This window comes from Pseudophryne corroboree, chromosome 3 (genome assembly GCF_028390025.1).
Source record: "Pseudophryne corroboree isolate aPseCor3 chromosome 3, aPseCor3.hap2, whole genome shotgun sequence".
NCBI lineage: Eukaryota > Metazoa > Chordata > Amphibia > Anura > Myobatrachidae > Pseudophryne > Pseudophryne corroboree.
The window spans coordinates 587768920-587786830 of NC_086446.1; the positions used below are offsets into that span (position 1 = coordinate 587768920).

The 17911-nt window shown below is 42.1% G+C and overlaps 1 protein-coding gene across 6 annotated transcripts in view; it reads left to right on the top strand.

The window, feature by feature from the left end:
* The window catches only part of LRRC20 (leucine rich repeat containing 20), a 1148610-nt gene that overhangs the window by 591708 nt on the left and 538991 nt on the right, over nt 1-17911 (top strand). For all 6 annotated transcript variants that reach the window (XM_063961448.1, XM_063961449.1, XM_063961451.1 and 3 more), the window contains exon 4: nt 4599-4766. In XM_063961448.1, coding sequence (XP_063817518.1) covers nt 4599-4766 — 168 coding nt within the window. The remainder of the gene's footprint in view (nt 1-4598; nt 4767-17911) is intronic.

Consider the following 17911-nt stretch of genomic DNA (forward strand, 5'->3'; position numbering starts at 1 on the left):
CAGGGTCCAGACCATCGTATCCCAAGAGAACTCTCAGGGCCTGCCATATCTTTAATGCCTGGAAAATAATAGGGGGAAGAAACCGAGCTATGCTCCCACTCAGCAGCACCTGCACAGGAGAGAGGTGAGGAAAGTAACAGCGAATAAACTCACAGTGTAAGGAGTTAACACCAGAATCCTGCGCCCACACACTAATATGAGTCAGCTGAGCAGCGTAGTAATACATCTGAAAATTAGGCAGAGCCAGGCCACCGTCAGAGCGCTGCCTGGTAAGGGCATTTAGCTGTATCCTAGGTCTTTTGTTAGCCCATACCAGAGAGGATAGAACACTATTTAATTTTCTAAAGAATATCAGATAAATATATACCGGGGACTGGAGAATAATGTATAAAAGTTTGGGCAGTATAATCATTTTAATAAGATTGACCCTGCCAGACACCGTCAGTTGAAGCTTACACCAAGTTTTGGATTTGCCCACTGCATAGTTGGGTCCAGATTCAGAGGGACAAAATCAGAAGGGTCATTAGTTATATGAATCCCGAGGTATTTAAATTGTATCGTCCAACATAGTGGCAGGGGGATTTTGGGAATAGTAGGGGGGGGGCCTATGACTGGCATAATGTACGATTTAGACCAGTTAATTCTAAGACCCGAGTGATCACCAAAGCACTCAATCACACGCAGCAGAGTGGGCATTGACTTGGTGTAATCCTGCAAGAACAACAACATGTCGTCGGCATAAAGAGCTATTCTATCCTCACGTGAGCCCGTACCGATTCCCACAATATCTGGGTGTGATCTTATCAGACAGGCCAGGGGCTCGACGGCCAGGGCAAACAGTGCGGGGGATAGGGGGCAGCCCTGTCTAGTACCACGGGATAGTTGAAAAGAGGGGGATACATAGCCGTTCACCAAGATCCTGGCACTCGGATGTTGATACAGTAATTTAGTCCAACAGCTCCCATAAATAAGCCCATTCAATGCTGTCAAAAGCCTTGGCCGCGTCTAACGAGACCACAGCCGAGTCAGAAGGGGAGTCATGTGGCAGTTGCAAAATGGTATATAGTCTACATAGGTTTATAGATGTGGACTTCCCTGGCATGAAGCCAGTCTGGTCCGAGTGAACGAGGGAGGTGATCACTGTGTTAAGCCGTACTGCCAATATCTTTGCCAGGATCTTAGCATCGGTGGGAATCAGGGAAATCGGCCTATAGGAGTCTGGAGACCCAGGGTCCTTACCGGGCTTTGGAATCACTATTATAATTGCCTCTGACATAGAGAGGAGAAGCTCGTTATTGGCAAATATATCCAAGTATAGGGCATGGAGCCTGGGCCCAAAGAAATCTATATGAGTTTTGTAAATCCCTGGCTTCACTTTCAAGGGCCTGTTCTCTCTCCCTGGAGGATAGTTTATGAGCCGCTATGCGTCCAATATATGAACCTCTCAAAAAAGCCTTAAATGAATCCCAAACTATCGTACCCGGGGCCGACCCTACATTATCGTTAAAGTACCCCCCCCCCCCACTGAGTCTCCAGGTCGCTGCAGTCACCTAGCTGGGTCAGCCAAGAGGGGTGCAGCTTCCAATAAGAGTGTCCCCTCTGACTTCCCACAGCAATAGTCATCAACAGAGGGGAGTGGTCAGAGACCCCTCGGGCCTCATAATGAATGTCAATGATCCCGGGGACAAGGGCAGGGGACACTAGCATCCGGTCAATCCTGGAGAAGGAGCCATGAGTACTGGAAAAACAGGAGAACTGGCGGGCCGTAGGGTGACGGAGCCTCCACGCATCAACCCACTGCAAGCTATCCAAGAAATCTGCAAACTTGGTAGGGCCACCACCCGCCAGCGCAACATTCGGGGAGTGCCATCGATCCAAGGACAAATCTAGGATGTTATTAAAGTCACCCAGGCATATCACTGGGGTGGTAGGAGATGGAGCAATGAAAGAGGCAGCCTGCTGCAGTACAACATATGAAAAGGGAGGGGGGACATACACCGCTAATATGTAATAAGGCTGGGAGCTCAGTTTACATTCCATAAATACAAATCTTCCATATGGGTCAGTTTTGATCGACAATAATTCAAATTGTACTGATTTTTTAAACAGAACCGAGACACCCCTAGAAAAGGAAGAATGAGAGGCATGGTAAGCCCATCCCACCCAGGCCCGGCGTAAAAAGACAATAACCTATGTCCCTCCAAGTGGGTCTCACTGAGGCATGCAATATCCGGGTCATATTTCTTAATCATATTTAAAACCAGAGATCGTTTGATTTTGTTATTCAGACCTCGGACATTCCATGCCAGCAATTTCAGGTTAATCATGACCCCATGTAGACTCTATGTGCCTCCCGGATAGACATTTCCCAAAATATAACTGAGAACCAACATCATTAATACCAGCAGCACATGACGTACATAAACCCAGCATTATAATCCATAGCATCTGAATTAGTAAACATCCTTGCTTCAGAAAAAACTCAGGTAAGAAAAATAACAAACTAGAGAAAGAAAACCAAAAACAGCAGCAAAGAGAGCCGCAACTAGCAGCTTCCCAATTATCCCTCCCCTCCCCGTACACCCCCCAGAACACCGGCACACTTATATCCCAAACCAACAACCCAAACTACCAAGTGCTAAGAAGGCCTAGATTCTCAACTAAACCTCTAACCAACACCACTTGGACGGAAAGTCTTGAGCCACCAATGCAAAGGAGGGGGGCTCCCCGATCTAAGATCGTTCCCTCCGATAGCCTAAGCCCAGCTTCTGTAACGCAGGAGATCAGTCCGGAGCCAGCTGTCGAGCACCTGGTGCAAATCTGTCCAGCCATTGTGCCGCTTCCCTGGGGGAATTAAAAAACTTGGTCTCCCCATCCGCCACAACCTGGAGCCTTGAAGGAAACAGCATGGAATATGGGATGTTGAGGTCTCGCAGACGCCATTTAATGGGCATAAACTGGGCTCGGTCCTTCTGGACGTCTGCGGCAAAGTCCGGGAAGGCCGACACCTTGCCTCCATTACGGACCAGCGGGCCCTTTGTACGACCTAGGCGAAGAACTGAGTCCCGGTCCTTATAATGCAGGAATTTGGCGATGAAGGTGCGAGGAGGGGCACCAGGAGGTAGTGGCCGAGATGGTATCCTATGTGCACGCTCCACCGTGAATTGGGCCGTAAAGGACTCAGCGCCATACATCTCCTTGAGCCAAGATTCGAGGAAGTCCTCCGGCTGCGAGCCCTCTTCTCTTTCAGGTAGGCCTACAAATCTGACGTTGTTCCTGCGCAGTGTTTATTATTATTTTTAATAAAAGTTTTTTCTTGCACATTGAAATCAATGTGCTATTTTAAACCATGCGGTTCCCACAATTTTTACGTCACTTCCGGACCGGAAGTGCTTCGTTGTCCGTTTTGAGACTAATAAAGTTTTAGGTCTAAAAAGACTCTTTTTTTAACACAAATCCGACCTTGACAAAATGATAGAAACATCACAAAACGCGTTGGTGGATAGCGGTATTACAGACAAGACATGCCGCCTAGGAGATCGGACGCTGCCAAGTGATGTCACCCGCCAAACCTTCCTGCACTCCGCTTCCCCCGCTGGACACAGCGGTGGTGAAAAAGAACATAGACTGGTCTGGATACCACAAATAGAGCTCAAAAAAGAGCTGTAAACATGTTTAACAAAAAAACTTTTTTCCTTACAGGTGCCACCTAGTTTTTTCAAGCGCTCATTCCTTTAGTTATTTTCAAGAAAATATAAATGCAAAATAAATATTTATGGCCAATCGTGGCCAGATGGGTGGTTGATCGTCATCATGCTGTCATGATGAAGGGTCCACTTTTAGCTGTAGTCCCATCTGATCCATTGTTAATCCAGTCCTGCTTTCATGGTCTGATTTTGATGTGTGAATCTGTCGTATTAGATCTTCTTTCTTGTTGTCATTCATTTTTTTACATCAGCTATATTATTTTGTCCTGAAAGGCAGTATTTAGTTTCGGAACGAGGTTATTAGAACAAGTGGGTTATTAGAGTGAGTGGTGGTCAGGTAGGGCTATATTTTGAGATCAAAGGATAGAGAACATTGGGTTGTTGTAAAAATGTTTAATATGGGTTTGTTTGTAAATCTGGTGGGAATACAAGCACAGAGTAACCATTAGCAGAAGGGTTTTGTATTAATAGTATATTTATTAATTAATTTAAAAATACTGGATTTTTTCAATATAGCAGAGCAGAATATGGAATCATGTTGATGTAAACTCTAGCAGAGGGATCTGGTTCATGCTACAGTACCTTACTGGTTTGCAACCAGTCCCATGTACAGGAAGTACATGGTGACTACTTTTAACATCTGCATATTTATGTTCCTCTCATTTAACATATTTTTGGTCTTCAGACTGACAACTCATTTTGGAAAGCTAGGCATGATGAAAATAGGTGAGTCAAGGTTATGGCATTTCCTTTGACACCATGCCCGTTACAGTAAGGCCAGACCCCCTCTGCCATGTCTAAATAAACAGTATTGAGAAGGTTTGTCATATTATTTGCCATCAGTTTTGATATGTATGGACTTCATAGGATTTTTTTTTGTTTTTGTTTCAGAACTCGATCTTGAAGGAAATCTTTTGGCGAGACTCCCTGGTGAAGTCAGTTTTCTAACTAATCTTAAAGTGATCAATTTATCCAAGAATAAGCTTGACAAATTCCCAGATGAGCTGACAAAAGTACAATGTATTGAGAGTATCAACCTTGAAGCCAATCAAATTAAAGGTAAGTGAAAAGCCAATGTTTGAAATTTATTTTATCACACAAGTATTATAACTCCACCCAAAAAAAATCAGTACTGTTCTAGACAAGCCGGATAGCACGGAGGCCTGCTAAAGCCATCTCTTGTCTGTCATTAAATTAGTATGATGTTGGGAATGCATATGCACTACATCTAAATATGTTATCCTTTACACACGTTGCAAAATGTTAAACCAAATATAAATCTGGTAAAAAATTTATTTTGAAAAGGAAATTGTACCTTCACACCTTGCACCTTCACCACAAAATTCAATGTCTTGGTTTTTAACTAGTGTTTCTATAATACATCCTGCAAATTATTTTAAACTATTTCCTTTTTAAAATGATTTTTTTATCAAATTTATATTTGGTTTAACATTTTGCAACATGTGTAAAGGATAACATATTTAGATGTAGTGCATATGCATTCCCAACATCATACTAATTAGTTGTTGTATGTATTAAAACAAATGCAGTGGTTTACACATTACAAATTCTGTCTTTCTGGTAGAAACAAATAGGATCTGTAAATTAGAATACCAACATACAGTATTGTAAACAGAAAACGAGAAAATGTAACATGTTTACTGCTGGTTAGCACAGCATGTATTAAAAATGCCCTGTTGATACCATAATATGCTGTACCTCCAGCCTTACAGTAAGTCTGGGGTAGAGAGAATGGGCATATCAACCAATGTTTGATTGCAGTAGCAGTTTTTCCCATGACTACAGAATGTATAAACCTGTTTTGCTTATCCACAATTTTTTAAGAGGCAACTCTTATTGTGTTATATGTCGTGCATAGTAGTATACTAAATCCAGCCAATGGTTAATGAGCCATTGGCAGGTTCACTGTATTGGTTGTGAGAGGTCGCATACGAAATACCAGCAGTCATGATTTTACAGTGCCCCTAATCCACCCCTCCCGCAGTCAGGTATGGGTCGTTGGATAGACACAACTTAGGTCGACAGTCATTAGGTCGACCATGGAAGGTCGACATGTATTAGGTCAACAGGGACAATAGGTTGACATGGTCATTAGGTCGACATGTACTAGGGCAACAGGTCAAAAGTTCAACATGTTTTTTTAAACTTTTTTGCGTAGTTTTCTTCGTAAAGTGACGGTTAACCCCAGTTAGTGCACCGTGTCACCTCATATGGCTCGCTTTACTCGCCATGCCTTGGGCAAGGTTACCGTTCCAATCGTCCACGAGGATCATTAAGTATGAGAAAAAAAAAGTGAAAAACTCATGTCGACCTGTTGACCTAGTACATGTCAACCTAATGACCATGTCGACCTGACTGTCGACCTAAGGTGTGTCGACCTAACGACCATATTCCCCACAGCCTACTCCTAATCCAACCCTCCCGCAACCTAACCCTAACCTCCCCCTCCCACAGCCTAACCCTTTACCTCCCCCTTGTGTCTAACCCTAACCCCTGTACTTGCCTCAATTATGTGTCGTGATCTGATCCTGGCCATCGGGATCCCACTGTCTTCAGTACTTGCAATATCATGGCTTAATCTTTGAGACAAGCATACGCTACTGGCAGGATCAACCAGGTTGTTCTGGAGGCAGGCTGCACTTCCACCACCTGATGGGTTGCGTAAATAAAAATGCATGTATTGTTTATGGATAAATTTATTCATATCCCCAAAAGGAGTGGCATGAAATCATGGAGGTGGATGGATCCTATTTACATATTGCTCCTTTTTGGTTATTTTATGCATATGTGTGGACACATGATTATTTATGTTCATTGATTTCCTTTGGGTAAGTTCTAATGTGCTATACATATAATCATTTCCTGCTGTATCTTTAATGCACCATCTTTGATTGAAAGTTAGGCAAGTTTCTTCATGTACTAAACAAGATGGTCTTGTATAAAAAGTTAAGTAAGTCTTGCATGTAATGTTATTTAGCTGCCCCATATTTCAGGCCAGTCCTATTACTGTCAGGCTCATCCTGTTTATGATTTCTTGTAAACCCTGTGGATTTTTCAATTCAATTAAAGTGTTTCCTTGCCATAATTTGCCTTTATTAAAAAGCACATATTAAACTACTTGCAATGTAAGGTCAAATATATAGAGGCTAATTAAATTTCTTCTATTTAGAGATGGACATGTCTCTGGGCAAAGTTTCCTGAATTTTGTTCATTGGCTATACTAACAGACTTGGTTGTGAGAAGAAAAAGGCCCTAATCTATATGCAGAGTGGAGATTATTATTTTAGAATTGTGTATTTCCACTGTGTAACCCCTAAATGGTCAAATGGAGTTTGCCTTCATGACCAGGGCAATATTTATGTTTTATGCCAGTGGAGATAACTTTTTTATTGTTTATACCCCTTTCACATCTCCAATTCCCAGATCCCACCTGGGAATTGGAAACGGGTCCTTCCTGGGAGGGATTCCAGCATTGGAGACTCTCCCACCCCTTTTGCTGGCTTCCAGACCCGGCAATATGCCGGGTCAGTTGCCATAGTGGTGGGGGGCAGAGCCAGCGGCGGGGGCAGATGTGGAGGCGGGGCTGGGAGATGAGCTCATCTCCGCGCCGCCTCTCTCTATCTAGTACACGGGTCCCGGGTCGCAACGACTCTGGAATCTGTTTATGCAGCCACTGACCCGGTATTCAACACGGGAATAACACTGCTTATAACCCAGGTTGATTTACCGGTTCAGGCGACTTGGGAATTTAGACTTGGCGCTTTAACACCGCACACTGACCTGTGTCAACCCGGCAATATGCCGGGTCGATACCAGCCTGTTTGTGTGGTGTGAAAGGGGTATTAGTGTATTCAAACAAATTTTATATATAATATGTAGACTATCTCCTGAACATTAAAGCCATTCTTTTGAAAGTTTCTGAAAAATACTGAAGCTAACTTTTTATTTCTTCTGTTGTGTGTTTATGGAACATTGAAATATATATATATATATATATATATATACACACACACCATTTTCAATTAGTGATCCTTCTGAAAGCAATTGACATGACAACTAGTAGATACTGTAGACCTTATAAACAATAATTTACTGTAGAGATGCTGCATAGAGCTGCACTGGCTCTGACCTACCTTGAATCAGATGATTTCTGGGCACAATAGTAGAACTGGAGACTGTCAGTGACAGCTTTGTTACATCATTAGTAGTAAACTGACCGTTCAACTGCCATATTACAGTGCTATTTATAATATGTGACTAAGTCATAGATTATATACATTAGGTTTCATGAAAAAATGGTTTTAAAGAAAACTCTGCTGTCAGAAAATAACATATCAATATATTTTGTCATGCTTATGTCTGTACATGAATAAAAATGTTTTCACCCTAAATATCTATTTACCTAAGAATTTGCCTAGACTATAGATTTCTCTGGCATTCTACTGTACTTTAACAATATTTATGAATTTAACAGACTTGTTATTTAGGTGAGTAATAAGATAGACTGATTATACAGTGTGTGTATGTGTATCTATATATCTATATATATCTATATATATATATCTATATATATATATCTATATATATATATATATATATATATACACATATACATACACGCACACACACTAATACATACCTCCCAACATTTTAAAAGCCAGGAGCGGGACTTCTTTGCATGCCCAAATAGGGGTGTAACCTATCTGAACGGGGCGTCGCCTCGCGACAGTGCCACTATTGTGAGCCACGCCCCATTTACTGTCACTGAAGGGGGCATGACCAGTGGTCTGTGAGCAGCTGGCATGCCCCCTCTCCCTCTGTCTCCAGTGAATAGATGCTATGCACATGCGCACAGCATCTATTCACCGCTGCTCGCAGAGCAGCGAGTTACAGGAATCTCCTGACTGTCCGGTAGGGACAGCGGGACATTCCCAAAAAACGGGACTGTCCCATGAAAATTGAGACAGTTGGGAGGTATGGTGTAATATGCTAGCATATTTGGTATATCTTGTGTGATTAAACCTCATATTTCTCCTGCAGGGTCCACAGGTTATCCACAGGATAACATTGGGATAAGAGGTAGTGACAGCAGATTGGCACCAAACGATCAAAGGTTTTGGCCTCCCAGAATGCAACGGGCCCGTCCCTATATCCCCGCCACCTGACTCAGGCAAATCCATTTTTTGTTTGGTGTGGCAGGAGCCTGACCATGTTCAATGGACTGCTGTTTTTTAAATTTTATATTCTCACTAGTTTTTTTTTAGTGATCTTTCTCAAAAGTGTTTTATACGTACCTTAGAAACAGTCGCTCCAACAACTCCCCTCCGGGTCGCGACAACGCTTACCCATGTGAACAGTGCTGTTTTTGGCGGGCGTCTGTGTAGGACAGGCTTTGCCAACCTGTGGTTCTCCAGCTGTTGGGAAACAACAAGTCCCAGCATACTTTGCCACAGTTTTTCCATTAGGGAATGTTAAAACTCTGGCAGAGCATGCTGGGATATGTAGTTTCACAACAGCTGGAGAGTCACAGGTTGGCCAGGCCTGGTGTAGGATGTACTAGCAAGTCCAGCAGACGTTACCAGGCTGTGGCCGGAGCATGGGGAGAAGGTAAGGCATTGGTTCCGCTTAGTAAGGGAAACATGAGACAAAGCCGCAATGTTTCGGGATGGAGACTACTAAACAGGCACTGACGTGACTGCCACCTCAGGTGCACCAGCACTAGGCCTCAAGGATCATAGGCTCCAGTAGTAGTATGAGGCCGTGATCCCTAGGGTTGATGTCAACAGTGGGGAGTAAGATGCTCCCTTGGTCACCCCTACCTCCGGTTCATGACCAGTTTCCTCCAAGTTTCCCACCATGAATGGAGTTCTCGCTTCCATCTAAGATGCTGTGTATCTAAAAGGACCCAGTCGCAGCATAGGCGGCTGTATGACTGGTGCGTCGGTTTTCACTTGGGCATCTATTTTCACTGTAGGTTTACGGGGTGATTGTGTACACTAATAGCATCTGGATCCACTCAGCGTTCACTAACGTATTGATCGATATTGGAAGCGGGGTGATGTCTCCCTGTATCCCACTCTCCTGAGCTGTTTGATACAGCACTAAGTCTCTATCTACCTTTGAGTATGAATAGTTGGATAAGTGCCTGATGCATATGAGTCTGTAAACTAGCTGCTGTTTCTTTCGCTGTGCGACTGAATACGTTAAACTCCTATATAAGGTAATGCAGTAATATGTTTCTCCTACATACTTGAAATGTATCTGTAGTTGATTAAGTGCACATATTGCTTATTATACTAATTTATAACCTTTTACTGATTGCTAGTGTGATTGCTGACTTTTTTATAAATCTGTCAGTTTCTGTGTATTTCGATCCTCAGTGCTGGTGCAAGGCAGGGAGGGATCAGATTGTATGTCACGTTACCAAATTTTAAAGTGATTGCAATCACAAATTGTGTTTTTAACACTGTACAGGTGTGTGATTTATTTATCATGTCTTAAGAGAGGCAATGGTGAGGATGATACACTCTTCACAGCAGCACCTACATTCATTTCATGTTTGTCTTGCAAAGCTGTCAGGATCTACACTCATTTCATGTTTGTATTGTAAAACTATCAGGATCTGGTTCAAAATGGATTATGTGCAAATTGTTTTAGCTTTCACTAAAGCCTCTTGAATAATCCAAGGCAGGCACAGGTTCAAGTTGAACCACCATGGGCTACTTTCGTACAAACATACAGTATAGCTGAACGGATAATGCCAGCTCCTATACCAGCGATTTGGTACCTTATTAACCCTTACATGCAACATTCCACCTGGGGCTTATCACACAGAAATCATCATCCTCTCAACAAAAACAGGCTGAAAGGCCGTTGGTAAGTAAATCACATAGACATGAAACAATATCTTCACAGTCTACACATGTTTCAGATGAGGACTCTTTGGAGGATGAGGACTCATCGCACTCTAGGTCTACATACAGAGATGAGGATGAAGGCCTCAGCTCAGTGGACATTCCTGAGCTTATTAGTGCTTTGAAAGCCACTCTATCCTTAGAGGAGGCAGCAGAGCCTTTGTTGAAATCTAAGGCACATGTATTTAAACGTCCCAAAACAGTTAGGACTGAGTTTCCTGAGTCAGAACAACTGATGAAAATTATGCAAAAGGCTTTGCTTACATGCAGTAAGAAGTTTATAATTCCAAGAAAATGGAATTCCCATTATCCATTTTCGGCTGGGTACTGTTTAAAAAGGGTTGTGGCTCCCAAAGTAGATATGCATGTCATTCGATTAGTGCAAAAATATACATTACCTCTGCCTTCAACATCATTAAATGATGTTACGGATATAAAATAGATGGTTTTCTAAAAACTATTCTTGTCTGGGGCAATCATAAGACCTGCCATGGCTTCAGCCTGGATGGCAAAAGCAGTGACATCCTGGGCTGATGCTTTGGAGGATGATCTTTCAATGGCATCTAGAGAGCAAAAATCCCATATTGCACATATCAAACAGGCGGCTATTTTTATGGAAGAATCAGCCTTAGATATGGGTACAATTGCCTCTCAGGCATCAACCATAACAGTAACAGCTTGCAGTTGGGCTACGTACATGGAAAGCTGACTCAGAATCCAGGAAGGTTCTGGAATCTTTGCCTTTTACTGGATATTTACTTTTTGGTAAATAATTAGACAGTATTTTGGAATCAGAAGCAGACTCCAAGCAAAAGGAAAGGTTTATGGCAAACAGTCTCAATCTGACAGGTCTGGTAAGACTAAAAAGCATTGGGCTACCAGAGTGCCGGCTTCCAAATCAGAAGATAACCTATCAGCCTGATGATGCAGGCCTCCACCTGGAGAACTCCAGGGTGGGAGGCCGACTTCTTCAGTTTGCACATATCTGACAGCAGTCTAACACAGATGCCTGGGTGCAAGAAGCGGTATCTCACGGTTATGCATTTGCTTCCAAGAAACACCCTCCTCAAAGGTATGTTTTGTACCAGCCTGTCTTCAGTGGAAATGAAGGCCAGTGCTTTGCAAGAGGCAGTTCAGAAGTTGATTCAGTCAGATGTGATAATTCCAGTTCCTTCTGCGCAACTAGGACAAGGTTTTTATTCCAACCTGTATCTAGTACAGAAGCCAATTGGGTCGTTCCGGCCCATACTCCATCTCAAATTGCTGAACAAGTGCATTTGGGTGCCTTGGTTCCATTATTTTGGTCATGGAGCCAGAGGAGTTTATGGTATCCCTGGATATCCAGGATGCTTACCTACATGTTCCTATAGCACTGTCCCATCAGTGCTATCTCAGGTCTGCTATCATTCAGCAATATTTTCAGTTTCAGGCCCTACCATTGGACTGGCCGCAGCTCCCAGAGTATTCACCAAAATGGTAGTGGTAATGACATCTTATCTCCATCAGCAGGGTACAAGTATTTTTCCATACCTAGATGATATTTTAATCCTGGCACAATCTCAGGAATTGCTTCACTGTTATCTGCAACAGACAATAGCTAGTTTGCAGAGACACGGTTGACTCCTAAATTGGGCAAAGTCTTCCCTGGTTCCGTCACAATGGATAACTCACTTGGGGGCTGTGTTGGATTCGGGTCTTCAGAGAATAATTTTACCTCTAAACAAGATATCCAAAATTCAGTCAAGGATTCAGGAACTGCTACACAGTCAAAATCCATTCATGCAGCAATACATGTGATGGGGTGGATGGTGTCGACATTAGACATGGTGGAGTATGCCCCATTTCACTCGAGGCCTCTGTAACATGATTCTTTCCAATTAAAATGGTTTTCATCGGACAATAAAAACGCAGACCATGGTCCTTCCTCTGGAAGTAAGGAGGTCATTAGCCTGGTGGCTACAGACATCCCATCTGGAAAAAGGGAGACCATTTTGGATATCATATTGGGAAATTCTGACAATGGATGCCAGCCTTCAGGGCTGGGGAGCGGTGTCAGGAAGGAATTGCTTCCAGGGGCAGTGGACCAAGGAAGAATGTTGCATGTCAATAAATATATTGGAACTTCGGGCCATATGTATTGCACTTATTCTGACAAAGGACATCCTTCAGGGGAAACCAGTCCAAATCCACTCGGACAATGCAATGGCAGTAACGTACCTCAACCATCAGGAAGGAACTCACAGCCAAAATGCAATGAAGGAGGTAAGTCACATTTTAAAGTGGGCAGAACTTCATCATCCAGCGTTGTCCGCAGTGTTCATTCCAGGTGTCCTAAATTGGGAAACAAATTTTCTCAGTCGACACGCCATTCATGCAAATGAATAGGCTGTACACCCTGAGGTCTTCCAAATACTGGTAGAGAAGTGAGGGTTACCAGAGATAGATCTCATGGCGTCCCATCAGAACAACAAAGTTCCTACATATGGGTAAAGAACAAATGATCCTAAAGCGATCTTTGTGGATGCTCTGTCAGTGAGATGGGACTTTTGTCTGGCCTATGTGTTTCCACCAATCACCCTGTTACCCAGGGTGATGCGAAAGGTAAAACAAGTAAGGGGCACCATCATACTAATAGCTCCGGCTTGGCCCACAAGACCTTGTTACACAGATCTGCAGAAGCTGTCGATGGATGCTCCATTTCTACTCCCTCAACATTCAGAGGTGCATGACAGAAAGTTTGACCCTAGATCTTTCAGAGTTTTTAGAGTCCTAGCATTCCTTCAGGCAGGAATTGACAAAGTCTAAGAGTTACTTCCTTGAGAATGCAATTTTTAGCATTGACTGTATGGTTCCAAAAGAAAATTGCTAACTTACAAGATGTGCACACCTTTTTACAGGGAATGCTGCACATTGAACCTCCTTTTGTTCCTCCTGCATTGCCTTGGGACTTAAGTTTAGTCCTAAAGGCCCTTCAAGTTGCCCTATTTGAACCACTGAAATGAGTGGATCTTAAATGGTTGACAGCTAACATTCTCTTTCTACTAACTATTGTTTCAGCTAGAAGAGTTTCAGATTTAGCGGCATTGTTATGTTGCCCTTCTTTTCTGTTTTTTTATCCAGATAAAACGGTTCTTAGAACCAAATCTGGGTATCTTCCTAAAGTGGTATCTAAATTCCACCTTAACGAAGGAATTGTAGTCCTGTCCTTCCAAGGGCTGGACCTTTTTGCGGGAGATACATCGTTGGACGTAGTCCATGCTTTAAGGATCTACATGGATCGTACCAGTGCCATCAGAAAAACAGACACTCTCTTCGCTCTCTACGGATTTCACAAGAGAGGATGGCCTGCTGACAAGCAGACACTAGCGGGGTGGCTTCAAATGACGATTTCAGAATCATATTCTCAAGCTGATCTCCCTGTTCTGGCTAATGTCTCTGCTCACTCTACTCGTAAGGTAGGTCCGTCATGGGCAGCACAACGTGGTGCTTCAGCAGAACAGATATGTAAGGCAGCCACATGGTCTTCCATTAAAACATTCATTAGACATTATGCCTTTAATACCTCTGCCTCTCAGGACACTGTATTCTGGCGAAGAATTCTCCTGTCCAATCAGGAGCATCCCCACCACTAAATTGCTTTTGGACATCCCAATGTTATCCTGTGGATAACCTTTGGAACCTGTAGGAGAAATAATTGTTATGGTAGACTTACCATTGATAACTCTTTCTCCTAAGTCCACAGGATCCACAGTAATCCCACCATGACGCACCTGATTTGAGGATCCTTTCACTTACTAACTTCTTCCTTCTTGTACAGAAGGGTGTGCATGTGTGTTCTCGCCTGTTTAGGGCTCTCTATGATGCTCCTGCCTGGAGGTTTGGAAAACAACTGATTTGCCTGAGCTAGGAGGCGGGGATATAGGGATGGGCCCGTTGCATTCTGGTAGGCCGACAGCTTTGATCGTTTGGTGCCAATCCGCTGTCGCTACCTCATATCCCAGTATTATACTGTGGACTTAGGAGAAATAGAGTTATCAACGGGAATTCTACAATAACGATTATATGTTCATAAAGAAAACATGGAATACTGTATGTGTCTAAGCAGACATGCATGCATTTTTCAATTATCAAACCTTGCAATTAAAGAGATCAAAAATATTTTTCTCATGTATGCAGTTCAGTCAGGGAGTGTCCATGCAAAAGTGATTCATGTATACAAGCATGTGTACTGTATCTGTTGTTTTCACATGCTATAGGGCAAGTGCAAGATAACTCTGATGACTTGATGCCTGTGCTGCAGATGCACTGATGTATGCATTAGGCAGAGCCATAACTAGACTTTTTGGTACCCTGTGCCAGAAAGAGAATTGGCATTGTGCCATTTTTCCAATAGGGACATAAGGCACGTGCCCATGTGGGAAGGGGCATGATAAAATTGATCCCAGAGAAAGCCCATGCTATGACGCCGCTTCCAATTATATATATATATATATATATATATATATATGTATATGCTTGTGCCAATTTGAAAAAAAAGACTTTATTTTTTTAATTCAGCAACCCCAAAATGCCCTAAACTCAATAAAATATCCTTGGGAAACGAGCAATTTTTTTTGGGGTGCTGTGTTATTATTTTGTGTCACACACTACCCAATTATCGTTTCAACCAGCCAACTAGTTAGCAGGTTGGAAAGATATTGTTATAGCAGTTTAACACTTTCAATTTGTATCATTTGGTTGTATTTAACTACATCTGAAAGGCTCTTTACTATTGGATGTCTTGGTTGTTAGAAATATGTTTTTTTTATATCATTGCAATTTGCAATCCATAAAAGCATGATAAGAGAATCTTAATTTACAATCATTCTACAGTACATCAACCCCCCTGTCATTACTGTCACATTTATTTTAATGCTGTGTGTTGACCAGAGAGAGCCAGAAGAAAAAACCTTAAGCTTGAAAAGGTTATTCCTGACCTCACACTGACAGTTACTTTCCTGGATCAACATGCTGTTGTATTTGTGATTAATGACAGTAGACGTGTGTTCTGGTTTGTTAGTCCTTAATGAAATCTTTCTACAGTATATAGCGATATACATTTTGTAACTATGTGCTTTATAAAAAAAAACTTTTGTCAATCTTTATTGGACCCGGACTTTTATCGCCAATAGAGGAACGCTGAGTTTGTTCCTCACAAACCAGTGTTAGCTTGTTTGCATACACACAAGAAAATTAATTGGAAACATTTTATGATAAATCTAATAGGTTCTGATTTTTTAAAAAGTGTTGATTATGTTTAGATGATTTTGCCGTGAGATTTAAAGCTTCAATTTTTAAAGTTTTGCCTTTAAATATAATTGCAGTTTTGAAACCCCTGGCAAGCTTGCACAAAAATCTACTGCACCTTCTCTTGGCGCATTTTTAGGAAAAAATACCTGATATACCTAAAGATATTTTGGGATTAGTCTAGCTGCTTTGGCAAAACAATTCTACAACCATTTCTGATCATTTTATCCTCTTAAGAAAGCATATCCATGAATATTACCAACCCCAACGGGGCTGTTTCTAGACAATTTGGCTCCCAGTGTGAGCATTAAAGAAATGTGTGTGCTTCCGGCGAAGGGGTGTGCCTTTGCTAAAATGGGTTTGGCCATGCAGGAAAAGACTATCTTACACCCCAGTTTTTGACTCTTCAACAACAGACCTCGGCCACCACAGGAAAAAAAAACACCACCATATTAAGCCCCACACAGTAATGCCTCTTGCACCATATTATGCCTCCTGCACCATATTATGCCATACATCGCAATGCACATGATGCATTATGCCCTACCATAAATTTTCTAATTACTTTTAAATTACCTGCTCGTTGCCAGGGATTTCATGTGATGTGTGTCATGCTCTTTGTTAGGGGTTTCATGTGCTTGGTGTCATGCTCATTGTCAGGGATTTCATGCTCTGGGATCCATGCTTGTTGCCAAGGGTATTGCTCATTGCCAAGTGTGTAAAGTAGTTGGTGGACACCAGCCCACCAGCTCTGCTGTCCTGCTTCCCCTCCACCCACCCATAGTACTCTGCTCAGGGTGTGGAGTTTTGCCAAATGACAAGGTTGCGTCATGTACTAAGGGAGGGAGGAGGGGGAGCAAGATAGAACCCATGAAGTGCCACGGCGGGAGTTCTGTGCGATTGCACGGCTTGCCCACCGCTAGAAAGCACTGAACACCATCATGTGAATTGTCCAATCATGTTTTAGCAGCAACTATCAAATCGTTATGTTCCTCAAATGCCCACAGGCTTTTTTCCCCTATGTTGTCTCTTTATACTGTAGCAATTGTAAAAATTTCTACTCTTTAGATTGTTGTTTTCTTTAACTTTTTGCAATTTTACATGAAGTTGTTCTTTTTGAGTCATACTTTCATATAAATTACCATAAAACCTAGCCGAATATGAACAACTAGAGAAGATAAAGCAATAAAACATGGTACACATCATTTTACAGGCATCCTTTTTTTACCTTTTCTGTTTTGTGTGACTGGGACAATTAACCTTGTCTAATGTCACAATGAATAGAAACTGGTAGATTAATCAGGCATCTCTCTCAATATCATTATTACATTATCGGCCTCCTGAGCTTCTTAGCTCAGAGCTTCCTAAACATGGTCCTCAAGGCACCCTAGTGGTACAGGTTTTAAGCATATCCATGCTTGGCCACAGATGATCTATTTAGTACCTCAGTCAATTTGATAGAACAATGTGTGCCAATCCATGGTTATACTTAAACCCTGGACTTTTACGGTGCCTTGAGGACCGCATTTGGGAACCTCTGGCTTAGCTTTTTGATTTATTTATTAACCGTTTCTTATATAGCGCAGAAAATTATGTTGCGCTTTACAACTGGACACAATGATAATACAAAACTAGGTAATTACAAACAGTCATGGTAGGAAGGCCCTGCTCGCAAGCTTACAATCTAAGGGAAACCAGGCATTGATACATTTTGTCTATATATAAGCATAAAATCAGCATGAAGTGACATTTTTGGGAGCCCTTTTAGTTTTCATATAGATCTATACAATAAACTGCATAAACTTAGTTTAAAACAAATGAGTATTAAGGATTTTGGATGGAAGCAATGCTACTAAAAGTGCTTGTTTGAGCAATTTGAATTCTAAAGATCTATGCTAGATACTAGGAGAATTCTTAAACAAGATAGCCAAAGCTTCTTGCATGTATTAAACATTGAATGAAAACATATTAAAATGTACATGG